Here is a 15,542-nt window from a genome sequence, read left to right as displayed (position 1 = left end):
TAAAAAAAACAATTTGGCGGTGCTGAGGTCAAAATGACACCCTTTGAGAGCAGTTTTTAGTAGTGTGGGGTCATGTTGGTTTTCTAAAGCACTTACATTGCAGTTGACTACTTAGGCTTTTTGTGGATTTCTCTGAAAATCACACCATTTATATTTCACAGTGCTTTCAGGAAACTGCCACATCCATAAATAAAGGAAATTTTGAAACTAAATTTAAATTGCCTATATAAGAAAAGTTCAAGGATGTTTTATATCAGTTTGAGGTATTTTTTGTACCTCAGTTCCAGTGAATGTAGGAAGTGTTAATAGTTCTGCTGAATAGTTTTTCTGGTTCTCCTGAATCAGATTTTTCTTAAATATTGGGTAATCCTAGAATATAGGCAAGCAGTTAACTTAGTAGGCAAATTCTATTATTTGTGCCATTATTTACCTTCAGTTGATACAGTGCCTCACTACAGCTACTGCTAATGAGTAATGTTGGTAATGGTTTTTATTATCCTTACAGGCTAAAAGTATGTGTTAATTGTTTGCTTACTGCGCTTTATCTCAACAGACTTTTCTTAGGCTTTTAAGTGGAAAATAAGATCTCTTTGTTCATACTATACAGTTAATTTATTCTTTGCTTACCAAGTCTTAAAGATAGGCTATTTCAGCAAGCACAATAACTGCTGTTGTGGCTAAATCTCCCCGTTAACTTACCTTCTGGATTTTAGGAAAAAAGTTTGTGCAGATTCATAACTTGTTACTCATTTAGCTATTTCAAACCTGTCCTTGGAAAATAATTCAGCAAGTAAAAGCATTCCTCATAAGCTATGCTTATGTACAGTTTATGTACAGTCTTCAGTTAGTAAGTACAGGTTTTGCTTTTTCTTGATTGAGTCCCTGAAAAGCCAGGTTAATAATGTTACCAGAAAATGAATCCACTAGAGTCATGTCAAATGGGATGATCTTCATTCTCTGGGTGCATTCTTAATAGGGCATTGATATCCCTAGCACATGAATATCAAAAGTGAAACAGTCAGGAAGATAATAGGGAGAAGGAATGGTTTTGGACCTTACTGGAAATTCTATATACAGTCAAACACTATAAGGCAGTGTAGTAACTGAAGTACCAAATGAGTGGTATGGATTAAGGGCTACAGGAGCTGGGATGGAATTATTTGATAAGGGAAGGTTATAAGAATGAGTAGGACCTGGAAAGATAGTGCAGTATCAACAGGATGTGTTGAACATTGAGATTTTCTTAAATAGTAAACCTCTGTCAGATCCTTTACACCAGGCTTAGAGGTGTCAACCCCTAACTTTGTTTTGCTTTTGACTCCCCAGAAAATTAACTAATAGCCTACTGTTGACTAAAAACCTTATTGATAACAAAAGCAGTCAGTTAATATAGTGTATGTTTTGTGGATTACTTATATACCGTAGTCTTAAAGTAAGCTAGAGAAAACGTTTTTCAAAATGAGAATCTCTAAAAAATTTACAATATAGTTATTGGAAAAGTTCCATGAATAAGTGGACCAATGCAATTCAAACCATTTTGCAGACTCAACTGTAATAGATTAGCAGATGGGAGGAGGGTCCTACTCTAGAATTTGAACACACTAAATGCCAAAACTATGCCAACAGAATTTAAAAGGCTGTCTTAATGACCCTTAATCTAGAATGACAGGAAGTATGTCAACATCCTTCACAGTAAACTCCATTTAGGACATCCTTTTGGGTTTTAGGAGATCAGCCATATCCCAGTTTCATATCCTTTTATACAAAAAGTGAGCCAGTTAATAGTAATAAATCACCTACCTCATTTCTTTTATCTTACATAGTTTGTAAGGCTAGGTATGAAGGCTCTCGGTTCTTAACTACAAAAAGGGAAGCAAATGCATCCTGATTGAATTTTACTTTCTGTGATACATTTATTTCTCAAGATTATCAATAGATTGATGGTCATCCATTCATTAGATAGTGGTGATCTCTAGGGTTTTATCACTAACCTTCAAACTTTTAACTCTTCCAAGATGGATTTATCTACTTCTGTACTTTAAAATACTATCCATAAAAGTTAGAATGTACATGTGAGTCAACAAGGAATGTGGAAATAATAGTGGAGAAATTTGTTTATTTGAAGAGTCTTTCCTCCTTCCCACCTTTGTGCTTCTAACAAAAAACTTTCTGTTATTTGAAGTGAATGCTCAAAATTACATGGGATAAATATGGTTTGTAAAGAGGGGAGACTTCTTGCTCAATTTTCAGAAATTCTCAGAAGGGGCTCTTACTCTTCATACTTGTGCTGGAGCCAGCTCTAGCTTGCTAGCTTAATGTCAGAGAAGCTTTTCAGTTACTGCTGGCTGGTAACATTTACATGATTATTGATATTTATATAAGAGATATAAAAAGCCTTCAGTGCATTACCAAGAGTGTGTCTAACCTAGGGATGGTGGGTGGAGGAATCCTGGAGATGAGATTCCCTCCTACTCCTTGCCTAATTTGGAGGACAGAAATGTGGTAAGTAAATCACTTGAAATTAAATGTTCTCAAAGAGTAGATTGTTGTTTGGAATTCTAGAAAGAGGCATTTTCTTGTTGACATCTACTTTACAATGAAAGCACATGCTTACAGTTAGAACCCTGAGGTACTCTACAATGTTGAAGTTCTCTATGAATCTTGTAATGAAGGTGACAAATTACTTTACAAACTTACTCATTTTAGTAACTGGTTACTCCTGTTTAGTGTAAGTAAGTGGCAGTGAAACTTATTAACCATAATACTGGATTAGTCAGAACAGGTTTATTAGTGACTGCCAAATAGAACAGTTAACCGTAAAATACTTTAATAGTAAATTTGAGAAGTGTTACTTAATACTTAATAATCCATGATTAGCAATGCATTTTATGGGCTAACATCCATTAGATAAAAATTAATTTTCTTAGATTAATGATACCAAAAAAAAAGTAATTTTCTGTTGCTTCTCAGGACCCGAATATATTACCTGACAATGACAATTCAATAAACATTTATTTAAAAAATAAATAGGTAAATAAATTTGCTGCTCAGAATTTTTTTGTATTGGGTCCGTTTTTCTTCCTTCATACCCAGCCTCATGCCTCGTGCCTGTCTTGGTTCATCCTCTGTGCTCCCAGAATTCTTTTATAAACAAACCTTTCATTGTTGTGTCCTAAAACTGGTTATTAACATTGTTCTCAGGTCACTGTCCTTGCAAGGTTAAAAAGGCCCTTCAGCTAGGCGAGCCTAATTTAACAACTTTTTATCCTATCACCAATTATACTTACTGAATCGTGCTTTGAACCTACTTTCTACTCCCTAGAAAAATTTTTACGACCTTTGTGTTTACTCACGTTGTCCCTTTAATCTGGAATGTTTTCCCTCTCTAACTGCAATGCCTTATTCAACCTTCACACTCCGCTTAAATGTCATTTTCTCAGCCCTATTAAACCTCTCCTGGAATTTGATCCTATAATAGTAAATATATAACTCCTATTTTAGCATTTTAAAGTTTTAATGCTTCATCATTAGGATGAACTTCTTGATGGCATAATCACTTTTATGCACCCAAAACAACACAGGGTCCAATACAGAAGATGATAAACAGCAGTGATATTTGTTCTTGGCAGTGACAAAATAGTTTATCTACAACCGGGCACAGTTCAGAAGCACATCAGCTGGACTGATGGATATCTAGATGTTCCACTGCATGTCCATTTGTGGAAGAGAGCTTGTGACCTCTTCTTCTAAACTCCTGTATTTCCCTATTAAGAAATGTTCATGTATACCCAGTCGTTTTTATTCTTGTCACCATACCCAAGTCTTCCCAGTTTTATATCCAATGTATTTGTCTTCTCCATTCCAGTCCTAGTTCAATAAGGCCGCCTTTAACCACCCTGTACACAATAGTATCCCATGCTCATCTCTTTTCACTTACCCTGCTTTGTTAATTTCCATAGTGTCTATTTACTATCCAATGATTGTTTTCCATCCCCCCTACCTGATAGATCCTAAATATATGAGCAAGAACTGCAGGTTTATTCACCAAGGTAGTCCTTGGGTCCAGAATCATCCTGGAACATAATAGGCATACAAGTAATTTCTTTAATATGTGAATCTTAAAACCATCTTTAGTTTTAGATCTAGCTATAAAGATGCCTTTTTGATACCACTCTTTTTTAAATCCCTTCAGTGCACTACTAAATAAATTTAATATGGCATTTGAGACCTGACCTTGACATGATCATCTCAACTGTGCTTGTTTCTTCATTATCTTTTGTTGTTGCACTCTGCTTGCCTCCGGGATAACTGCTTATGAAGTATCAAGAATTTGAACATAATTCATTCTTTTTTATTTAGTCTCTGAATGCCCTCCCAACTTCTGACACCTGTTTTATTAGTTAAATATTGATAAAAATGCTTATTTAGAAGACCATAGGTTAAATGCCGTTAAATATTAAAAAATGGCAATTCTGGCAGAAAAAAAATCTTCAGGTCCTATTTAAACTAGTAGTCATAGTCATGGAAATAGTCCTTAAGCTGGAAAGGGCATTGCAGGCCATCTAGTGCAGGCCCCTTTTGAAAGGGGGCTGTAGCTGTGGTGAGAAGTGCTTAAAAATCCTAGTGCTCAACGTGTGATGAGGTAGTTGATCATGTCATCTGGATTCTGATTTAGGCTCTGCACTGAGTTATTGGAATGACTTTGAGCAGATATACAGGCTTTCTTGGCCTCATCTTTAAATAAGAAAGTATTAATCAAGTATATTTTAACTCTAATACACACTGGTTCTGCTGATCCAAGCTAAAATTTATGCTAGTACTTTTTAACTTCTTGCTATAGTGAACCATTTGATATTCACTATAGACTTTAATTCTGATAACAGTCTGGGAACAAATGTTAGAGTGGGGAAATCTTTCAGTCTCCATACTCTGCTATTAGTTTTTGCTATTTGGCTTCCAGAGTATTATATACACCTATTAATTAGCCATACTTATTTTTAAAGTTGGGTAATTTCTAAGTTTATTGTAATTGCTGTACTATAAATATGTTAACAAGTATACCTCATGAAAGTTTTCTGCTTCTCGCTCTTTAATTTCAAGGTCAACCGCTCTTCTTCTTGCTCGTTCTTCTTCTATCTTTCTCTGTATTTCTTTTTCAGACAGTTGTCCAATTTTTTCAAACTTGCTTTTTAGATTTTTAGCTTGAATAGAGCCACTCCTTTTCAATTTTATTAATTCTTCATATTCCCTGCTTAGTTCAAAGGTTTCGTTTTCTTCCTCTTCCTTCAAAAAAATATTTTTATACAGTAAATACCAGATAATTGGTTTGTACAATAAACTACCCAAAAAGTGCTCATCATTTCTTATCTGAAGCCAAAAATAAACCTCCTCCCTGAACACAGTACCTAAATTTACTAATTAGTAGTGCTACACATTAAAGACAACATCCTGTTTAATTTACAGTATATTATTTCATTAGGGAATATGGCTCAGAACTTCATTTAACATTCCATTGTAACCTGCTAAAACATGTGTGTCCAGATTAGCTTTTACTACGAATTGTAGAAAGATCTTTGGAAGAAAGTGGAAAAATATTGAACACTGGGTTAGGAGTCAGATTAAGTTCTAGTTCTGACTGATAAATGTTTGGCCTTTTGCCTGATCACTTCTTGACCCACTGGACAAAAGTTTTTTCATTTCTATATAATAGAGGCAGAGTACCTAAAATCCCTCTTACCTTTGATTTGATAATTATAAAAAGCTAAATACTGTTTCCAATACTTAAATTAACAAGCAATTCTACAGATACAGTCATGTAAAATTATCACTTGTATTCTCAATTTTATATTCTGCCAAGAAAAGGAGTCAACCAAAATTGGGCTCCAATTCTTTGTATCATTTCATCTTAAATACATTTTATTCAGGTTCCTTTCCCTTAGCTTTTCACAATTTACTGTTAACTAGTTCTTTCTGTATTTCTTACCCTGCATCCTAATCTCGCTATATGGAGTGGTAAAATATCGCAGCTATTCCTGGTCTACTTTTCCTGGAAAGATCTAGTTGTTGGCAGAGGGGGAAAAATGTGTGGGAAGAGAGGTCCCAGTGCATAATGTGATACGAGGCTTATATCTGGGTTCAGCTAAGGAGAAAAGGCTAGTGCAAGGGAGTAAATATCTCCACAGGCCCACTGCCCCAACCATGACAAAGAGGCAACTTAGAAGAGGTAACAACCTCTGCATAGGGAGGGATCTGCTTGGCTCCTAGGTCAGGAGTTGGCAAGAAGCCCCCACTAAATTGCCTGTAGACATACTGTGTGTCACTGCCAGTATAAGGCTGGGATAGCCCCTGCTCACTTCACCAAAAGTCACAGGGCTGTACAATGATCCAAGGCCCTGCTCACATTGCTGCCAGTGCCCCCCGCCCCCAGCCCCCCAGCCAGAAGCTGAGGGTGACAGTGGAATGCCTGAGACTTCCTCCCTGTCCCTCTCTTCTGCCTGTGCAACTGTTTGGCTATCCGGATGGAGGACAGCAGCAGCAGGAAAAAGGGAAACAGGGCCTTGAGACATCAGGAGGTGGGAAGGGGGCTGCTGAGAAAGCACCGTGGGAAGGCAGGAAGACAGGAGGTATGGGTGAACCAAAAGACTTGCTCATGCTCCATTGTCCAATCAGCTTTTACTTAAAATAGGCAATTTCTAAGATAAAATTATTAAAAACTTCAAGATGGCAACCTCAGAGCACTAAGCCCTAAAGCAGGGCTGTTTGGAGCATGGAGTCCTGTGGGCATAAGTTGCACATCCATGAAGCTGGCTTTATACATTATACATGTATGTGTGTGTATACACAGATAAGCATACATGTATATACAATTACAATTCTAGAGGAATCAAAATAAACAGCATCAGACTTCTACATCTTAGAATAAATTAGTAAGATTCAAAGACTTGCCAAACTGATACTCCTATCAATATCAATGATACTCCTAGTTTTATCTTAATCAGTTTAATTCTGTTTGAAGGAAAATGATAAGTATAAATGGGTACCAAGTACTCTGTAACAGTTTTCAGTCATGATACAACCACATAACAACTGTGAGGTAAATAGGAAGAAATCTTTACTTAAGGTACTATAGTAATATCAGTCACTTAAAGTCATGTTTTTTTAACTAGCAAGGAAGGAAGAGAGTTGAACCAGGCTAGAAAGTGCACATAACCATGCTGAAACTTGTACCAAGTGCTTGTAAAGGACTATCTTCAGTGTCATTTTTGTTAATAATGCTTAGAAAGGTGTCCTAATGTAATTCATGTAAATTACTCAGATTAATATAGAACATTTTAAAATCTTACCTCTCCCATTTCTTGTCTCAGTTGTTCAAACTCCTGTTTTTCCATCTCTAGCTTATGCTTCCGTTCCTCCTCTGTTCGTCGTTTTTCTTCTTCCATTTTTTGTTTTAATAATTCTTCAAAATTAATTTCCAGTTTTCCCGGTGTGAGAGATTCTTGAGAGATTGTTTTATACATCTCAGGGAAGTCGTCATCTACTACCTATTTAAAGTAAGTCTTTTTGTCATTCTTGCCAGAATTATTATTATTAAGGAATATTTCTTGTAGAAATTGATTACTTGAGTAGAAGGGTTTCTACTACTATAAAAACCAGACCTAAATCTCTTCAAAAGTAAAACAATACATGAGAGAGAAATTATCAGGAAATGGTTAAGACCAAGGTATTGTGGTTACAGAGGAAATGGTGAACATCTATTATTCTCCATTCTAATGAGAACACAAAGAAATACTTCAATTTTATACCATGAATAATTTGAATTAGACATTAGGATTTTCTAATACTGAAGACTTTTTTAGTTGGGTTAAAATGAATCTCCATTATGCTAATTAAAATAGAATATTTCAGTTAAATCATGGTTTTATCTGAATGAATTAGGTAACATCATGATCAGTTTATAATTAGGCAAAAATCATTCTTAATGCCATAATTTTATTGTAATGACTTACTGTTAGGTTATCTAAAAATTAATAGTTTAAACTTAGCCAGGTCCAATTCCGCGCACTTTACACGTTTTGACTTATTTAATCCTGTAACCCTATGAAGTAGTTGTTATTAATATTTCCATTTTATAGTTCAGGAAATTGCACTGAAAAAGTAAGTTGTCAACACATGCTAAGTGGCAAAGGGAGGACTCAAATTTCAAAACTCCAATAAAATTATGATTTACTACCTTTTTGTAATTTCAAGAACTACGTGGCTCACTGCCATTTATTGTGACCTTGGGCAAGTTACCTACTTTCTCTGAGTTTTCTTGTTACGATACCTTTCATATAGTTGTCATGAGATTTAAAGCTTGGAAACACTTAGCAATGTGCCTGACAGTATAGTAAGCTCCCAAATGACACTTTTATTATTACATTATCATTCCCTGTGTATAGACAGTCCCTAAGTTGCAAATAGAAACTTTGCGTTTCATATTGTGGGAAAAGATGGTGGAGTAGAAAGGCAAGGCAGAAACTCCTCCCACATACATATCAAGGAAGCAACTATAGCAAATACAACTAACCCTGAAAACAACCTGAAGACTGCAGACTATCTACACCTTGTGAAGAAGGGAAGATTACACAAAGATGGGCAAAGTGGCAGGGTTGTGATTGATCGGGACCCAAGCCCTTCCCCAGTCCCAGCCCACAAGTGGGAGGAGGAATGGAGTGGGGAGGGGATAAGCACTGAGGATTCCTGCATACTTGGCCTGGAGATCTGCTCTGGGAACACAAGTTCATATTGCTTTGGGATTTGTTGATTAACAGAGCTGGATACCAGGGAGAGTTGTAGCACTCTGGGGAGGCTGAGTCCTGCTGCTTGGGAAGGACAAGCATTCTCCATGGATCCTGCTGAGTCCCAACACAGAGGACAGTTTGAAAGTTATGCCAGAAATGGGAAGTGTGCCAGAGGGCTGGTGGTTGGAGGAAGCTCTTTCCAGAGGAGAAAGAGCAGGTGGATGGTGCTCCCCCAGCCTTCCCTCAGCTCAACTGATTGGGTGCTCTTGGAAACCAACTACAAATACTCCATCTACCTCACTGGCAGCTCAGCCCCATGGTAGCTCTTCCCTATGCACCCACCTACCCAACCAGTCAGCACAGCCCATCAATGATGAAACTTTTTTGACTGGCAGGTGGAGATTTCCCCCCAACTTTCCCAGTGATCTCAGCCCAACTGGTAAGGTGCCTGTGGGGGGTAGCTCCAGATGCTCCTTTTCCACTGGGGGCTCAGCCCCTAGCAGTGCTCCCCTTTGCACCCTGCCCCAGTTGCCCTACCGGCCCAGCAGTGCCACCATTGCTGCTTGACAGAGGGCAGCCTTGCCCACAGTGATCCCAGCAGGAATGCCTTTGTGGCTCACAAAGGGCACAGAGGGAGCTGTTAGCTGCTGCCAGCGGACAGAAAGGTGGCCCCACTCACAGCCCACCAACAGCAGCTGCAGCTCCATCTCAAAAAAGAACCAGGCACTGGTGAGCAGAGAGTCTTGAGTTTCTGGGCATCACAGGACACCTTCATAAAACAATTACTCTCTAGACCAGGAGGCATAGCAGATCTATCTAATACAAAGGAAGAAAAATAAACACTGACAAAATGAAGTACAGGAATATGTTCCAAACAGAACAAGTTACCAGAAAGAGGGATAAATGGAGATTACCAATCTTCTCAGTAAACATTTCAAAATAACAGTCATAAAGATGCTCACTGACCTAGGGAAAAGAATTGATGTTCTCAGTGAGAACTTCAAGAAGTGATAGAAAATCTGAAAAACTGCCACTCAGAGCTGAAGAATACAATAACTGAAATGAAAAGTACAATGGAGGGAGTGAATAGTAGATTGTTGGAGGTCAAGGAGACAATAAATAAGATTAAATTAGAGAACAGAAAAATGAAACTGAGGAACAGGGAAAATAAAAAATTCCTTAAAATGTGAGGATGCTAAGAGACCTGTGTGACAACTCCAAATTAAACAGTATTCACATAATAGAGGCTGCAGGAGAAGAGAGAGACAAAAGAATAGAAAGTCTTTTTGAAGAAATAATAGCTGAAAACTTCCCCAATCTTGAGAAGGAAATAAACATCCAGGTCCTAGAAGCGTAGACTGCCCCTAACAAAAGGAACACCAGGAGGACAACACCAAAACATACAGTAATTAAAATGGCAAAGAGTAAAGATGAAGAGAGAATCTTAAAAGCAGCAAGAGACGCATGCAAACAGTTACTATAAAGGAAACTCCATAAGGCTACCAGCAGACTTCTCCACATAAACTTTACAGGCCAGAAGAAAGACATGAGTAATGTGTAGAAAGAGAAGAATCTACAACCTAGAATCCTGTAGCCAGCAAGACAATCATTCAGAATTGAAGGAGAGATTAAAAGTTTCCCAGATAAATGAAAGTTACAAGAATTCACCACCAGTAAACTGGAAGTTAAAAGAACCTCTGTAGATGGAAATGTTATTAAGCCTAAATATGGTTCAACAGTGAAAGTAAACATACAGTAAAGGTAGTAGACCAATTACTTACAAAGCAAATGTGAAGTTAAAAAACAAAAGTAGTAAACTCAACTATGCACAGAATCAGTCGAGATAACACCAAAGATGTATATTATACATAAAGCATGGAGGAGGAGGAATAAAAATGCAGTATTTTTAGATTGTGTTTGAAATATAGCAACCATCAATTTAATACATACTGCTATATAGTTAGGAAACTATGAAACTTACGGTAACGGGAGCACAGATACAAAAAGACAGGCAAAAATTTTAAAGAAACCAATCACAACACTAAAGAAGACCATCAAATAACAAGAGAATTGTATGAGAGGAAGAAAGGAACAGGAACTACAAAAGCAACCAGAAATCAATAAAATGGAAATAAGTACATACATATACTACCTTAATATAATATAATATATTATATTATATTATATAATACTATAAATGACTGAATGCATCAATCAAAACACATAGGGGGTGGAATGATTAAAGAAACAAGACCCATCTATATGCTGCCCACAAGACACTCATTTCATTTCAGACTGAAAGTGAAGGGATGGAAAAATCATGCAAATAAAAGGGAGAAAAAGCAGGAATAACAGTACTTATATCTCACCCAAAAGCAGCAGGATACATACTTTTTTCAAGTGCACATCGAACATTTTCCAGGATAGATCACATATTAGCACACAAAAGAGCCTCAATAAATTCAAAAAGATGGAAATCATATCTTTTCAGATCACAATGGTATGAAACTACAAATCAATTACATGAGGAAAACAAAAAATACCAACATATTTAAGCTAAACAAAATGTTTCTAAATAGTCAATAGATCAATGAACAAATCAAAGAAGAACTCAAGCAATACACAGAGACAAATGAGAACATAAAACAACAGTTCAGATACGTTGGTTGCCATAAAAGTGGTTCTAAAGAGGGATATACATAGGCATACAGGCCTACCTCAAGAAACAATCCCACATAAAGAATTGAAACTCACAACTAAAGAAACTAGAAAAAGAACAAATGAAACCCAAAGTCAGTAGAAGGAAGGACATAATAAAGATCAGAACACAAATAAAATAGAGAAAGAAAACAATGGAAAAAATGAAACCAAGAGCTGGTTCTTTGAGAAGATAAAACAAAATAGACACACCCCTATCCAGACTTATCAAGAAGAAAAAGAGGCACAAATAAAATCAGAAATGAAAAAGGAGAAATTATACATGACATCACAGAAATACAAAGAATTAGGGAATTCTATGAAAAATTGTATGCCAATGAACTGGGTAACCTACAAGAAATGGACAAATTCCTAGAAAAGTATAACCATCCAAGACTGACCCAGAAAGAAACAATCTGAACAGACCAATTACCAGCAATGAAATTGAATAGGTTATCAAACCTCCCATAAAACAAAAATCCAGGTCCAGATGGCTTCACAGCCGAATTTTACCAAACATTTCAAGAAGAGCTAATACCCATTCTTTTTAAAATGTTCCAAAAAGTAGAAGAGGAGGGAATACTTACACACTCATTCTATGAGGCCAGCATCCCTCTAATGCCAAAACCAGACAAAGGCAATATAAAAAAGAAAATAATAGACTAATATCCCTGATGTACATAGGTGCAAAGATCCTTAACAAAACATTAGCAAACCAAATTCAAAAATACATTAAAAGGATTATCTATCATGGCCAAGTGGAATTTATTCAAGGATGCAATGGTGGTACAATATTCATAAATCAATCAATGTGATATACCACATTAACAAAAAAATAATAAAAACATTATGATCATCTCAATAAACACTGAAAAATCATTTGAAAAACATGACAAAAACTCTTAAAATGGGTATAGAGGGAACATACCTCAACATTATCAAGATCATGTACAAAAACCCATAGCTGACTTCTTTGGGAAGATGGCAGTGTGAGTAGGGCAGCGGAAATCTCCCAAAACCATATATATTTTGGAAAATACAACAAACAAAACTAAGCCTAACAGACAGACAGAGGATACAGTACAACAGCCAGGCTACATCTACATCTGCTAGAATGCAGCTTCTCATGAAGGAAGTAAGATACAAGACGCAACCCGGCAGGACACAAGCGCTCCCCCCAACCCAGCCCACTGGCGGGAGGAAAGGAGTTGGAGTGGGGAGGTAGTGGAAGCTGAGGACTGCTAAATAACCAGCCCTAGTAATCCGCACCAGGAGCACAGATACACATTGCGTGGTGTGCTAGATATTAGGGAAACGGAAAAGTAAAATCTGTGAGCAGGTCCCCAGAACCGGCTCCCTTGGGACAAAAGAAAAGTGAGTGCTTTTTGAAAGTCTTAAAGGGACAGGGACCTCACAGTGGGATGGAATCATCCCGGCATACTCAGCCCAGCAGCTGGGAACCCCGAGGAACTTCAGGCGCTGTAACTCCCTGTGAGGCAACAGAGGTTGGAAGCCCCTCATGGTGATAAACACCCTCTTGTTCATTCCCCCTCCAGTGCAGCCCTGGCAGAGCAGCCTGGGAGAGGCTGCACCCACAGCAGCCACCCAGAGCTTCCAGCATGCAGCTGCCTGGGTCAGATCCAAAAAAGCTGCCACTGGTGAGCGGCTGCCTGATGCAGGGAGAGGAAGCAGGGGCAAGGCGTGGAGGGGTGCCATTCTCGCAGGAGAGCACACCGGTGTGCCTGCCTCTCCCCCCAGGGCTCTATGCTGCCCCACCCACCATGGCTCAGGAAATAAACCCAGAGCCTGCTCTCGGTGGGTGGGTAACTGGCACAGGCAGCAGAGAAGGGCAAGGGGGCCAGCAAGCAGGAAGGGGCTTTGTTCTCCAAGCTAACACATGTGCTAACTGCCTATGACTACCTCTATCACCATGAAAAGGCAGAAGAATTTGGTCCAGTCCAGAATCACCCAGACAACCCCTGACAGAGGGCCTGGGGAAATAGATTTAACCAATCTTCCTGTAAAAGAATTCAAAATAAAGGTCATAACCATGCTGATGGACCTGCAAAGAAACATGCAAGAGCTAAAGGATCAAATTGGGAGGGGGAATACAGAAATAAATCTCTGGAAGGACTTAAGAGAGGACTGGATGAGGTGCAAGAGGCCGTTAATGTAATAGAAATCAGAGAACAGCAATACAGAGAAGATGAGGCTCCAGAGAGAGAAAAAGATCTCCAGGAATGAAAGAATACTAAGAGAACAGTGTGAACAACCCAAACGGAACAATATTCACATTATAGGGGTACAAGAAGAAGAAGCAGAGAGAGAGAGACAGAGAGAGAAAGGGATATAAATTGTCTTTGAAGAAATAATTCCTGAAAACTTCACCAAACTGGGGAAGGAAATAGTCTCTCAGACCATGGAAGCCCACAGATCTACCAACACAAGGGTCCCAAGGAGGACAACACCAAGACATACAATAATTAAAATGGCAAAAATCAAACACAAAGATAGAGTACTAAAGCCAGCCAGAGAGAGAAAAATGGTCACCTACAAAGTAAACCCATTAGGCTACCTAACATCAGACTTCTCAACAGAAACCTTACATGCCAGAAGAGAATGGCATGATATATAATGTAAAGAAACAGAAGGGCCTTGAATCAAGAATACTGTATCCAGCACGATTATCATTTAAATATGAAGGAGGGATTAAACAATTCTGAGACAAGCAAAAGTTGAGGGAATTTGCCTCCCACAAATCACTTCTACAGAATATTTTAAAGGGGCTGCTCTAGATGGAAGCACTTCTAAGCCTAAATAGATGTCACCAGAGAAAATAAAATCACAGCAAAGAAAGAAGACTAACCAAATATTAAATAAAGGCAAAAAATACAATCAACTATGCACAAAAGCAGTCAAAGCAAACACAAAAGAGTACAGATTAAAACACCTAACATAAAGAATGGAGGAGGAGGAATAAGAAGGTAGAGAAATAAAGAATCATCAGACTGTGTTTATAATAGCTTAATAAGCAAGTTGTTAGATGATTAGACAGTAAAGAAGCTACCCTTGAACCTTTGATAACCATGAATCTAAAGCTGACAATGGCAATAAGTACATGTCTTTCAATAATCACACTAAATGTAAATGGACTGAATGCACCAATCAAAAGACAGTAATAGAATGGATAAAAAAGCAAGACTCATCTATATGCTACTTACAAGAGACTCACCTCAAAACCAAAGACACACACAGACTAAAAGAGATGGAAGAAGATATTTCATGCAAACAATAGGGAGAAAACAGAAGGTGCTGTAGTACTTGTATCAGACAAAATAGACTTCAAACAAAGAAAGTAACGAGAGAAAGAAGGACATTACTTAATGTTAAATGGGTCAGTCCAACAAGAGGATATAACTATTATAAATATACATGCACCCAATACAGGAGCACCAACATATTTGAAAGAAATACAGAATTAAAGAAGGAAATAGAATGCAATGCATTCATTCTAGGAGAATTCAACACACCAATTATTTCAAATGAACAGATCCACCAGACAGAAAATAAGGACACAGAGGCACTGAACAACACACTAGAACAGATGGACTTAATAGACATCTACAGAACTCTACACCCAAAAGCAGAACACACATTCTTCTCAAGTGCACATGGAACATTTTCCAGAATAGACCACATATGAGGCCACAAAAAGAGCCTCAGTAAATTAAAAAAGATTGAAATTCTACCAACCAACTTTTCAGACCACAAAGGTATAAAACTAGAAATAAATTGTACTAAGAAAACAAAAAGATCACAAACACATAGATGCTTAACAACATGCTCCTAAACAATCAATGGATCAATGACCAAACTAAAAGAGATTAAGCAATATATGGAGACAAATGACAACAACAGCACAAAGTCCCAACTTCTGTGGGATGCAGCAAAGGCAGTTCTAAGATGAAAGTATATAGCAATTCAGGCCTATTTAAAGAATGAAGAACAATCCCAAATGAATAGTCTAAAGTCACAGTTATCGAAATTGGAAAAAAAAGAATGAAT

General features: G+C 37.6%; 1 protein-coding gene across 11 annotated transcripts in view; it reads right to left on the bottom strand.

Moving 5' to 3' along the window:
* NEXN (nexilin F-actin binding protein) overlaps positions 1 to 15,542 on the bottom strand; it is a 72,188-nt gene that overhangs the window by 2,524 nt on the left and 54,122 nt on the right. For all 11 annotated transcript variants that reach the window (XM_037012471.2, XM_037012472.2, XM_037012475.2 and 8 more), the window contains 2 exons: positions 7,344 to 7,541; positions 5,062 to 5,283 (listed from right to left, as the gene is read on the bottom strand). In XM_037012471.2, the coding sequence (XP_036868366.1) occupies positions 5,062 to 5,283; positions 7,344 to 7,541 (420 nt within the window). The remainder of the gene's footprint in view (positions 1 to 5,061; positions 5,284 to 7,343; positions 7,542 to 15,542) is intronic.

Source organism: Manis javanica, chromosome 4, assembly GCF_040802235.1.
Source record: "Manis javanica isolate MJ-LG chromosome 4, MJ_LKY, whole genome shotgun sequence".
Classification (NCBI taxonomy): domain Eukaryota; kingdom Metazoa; phylum Chordata; class Mammalia; order Pholidota; family Manidae; genus Manis; species Manis javanica.
The sequence above is the reverse complement of the archived record's forward strand: the minus strand, read 5'-3'. Positions and strand labels throughout refer to the sequence as shown.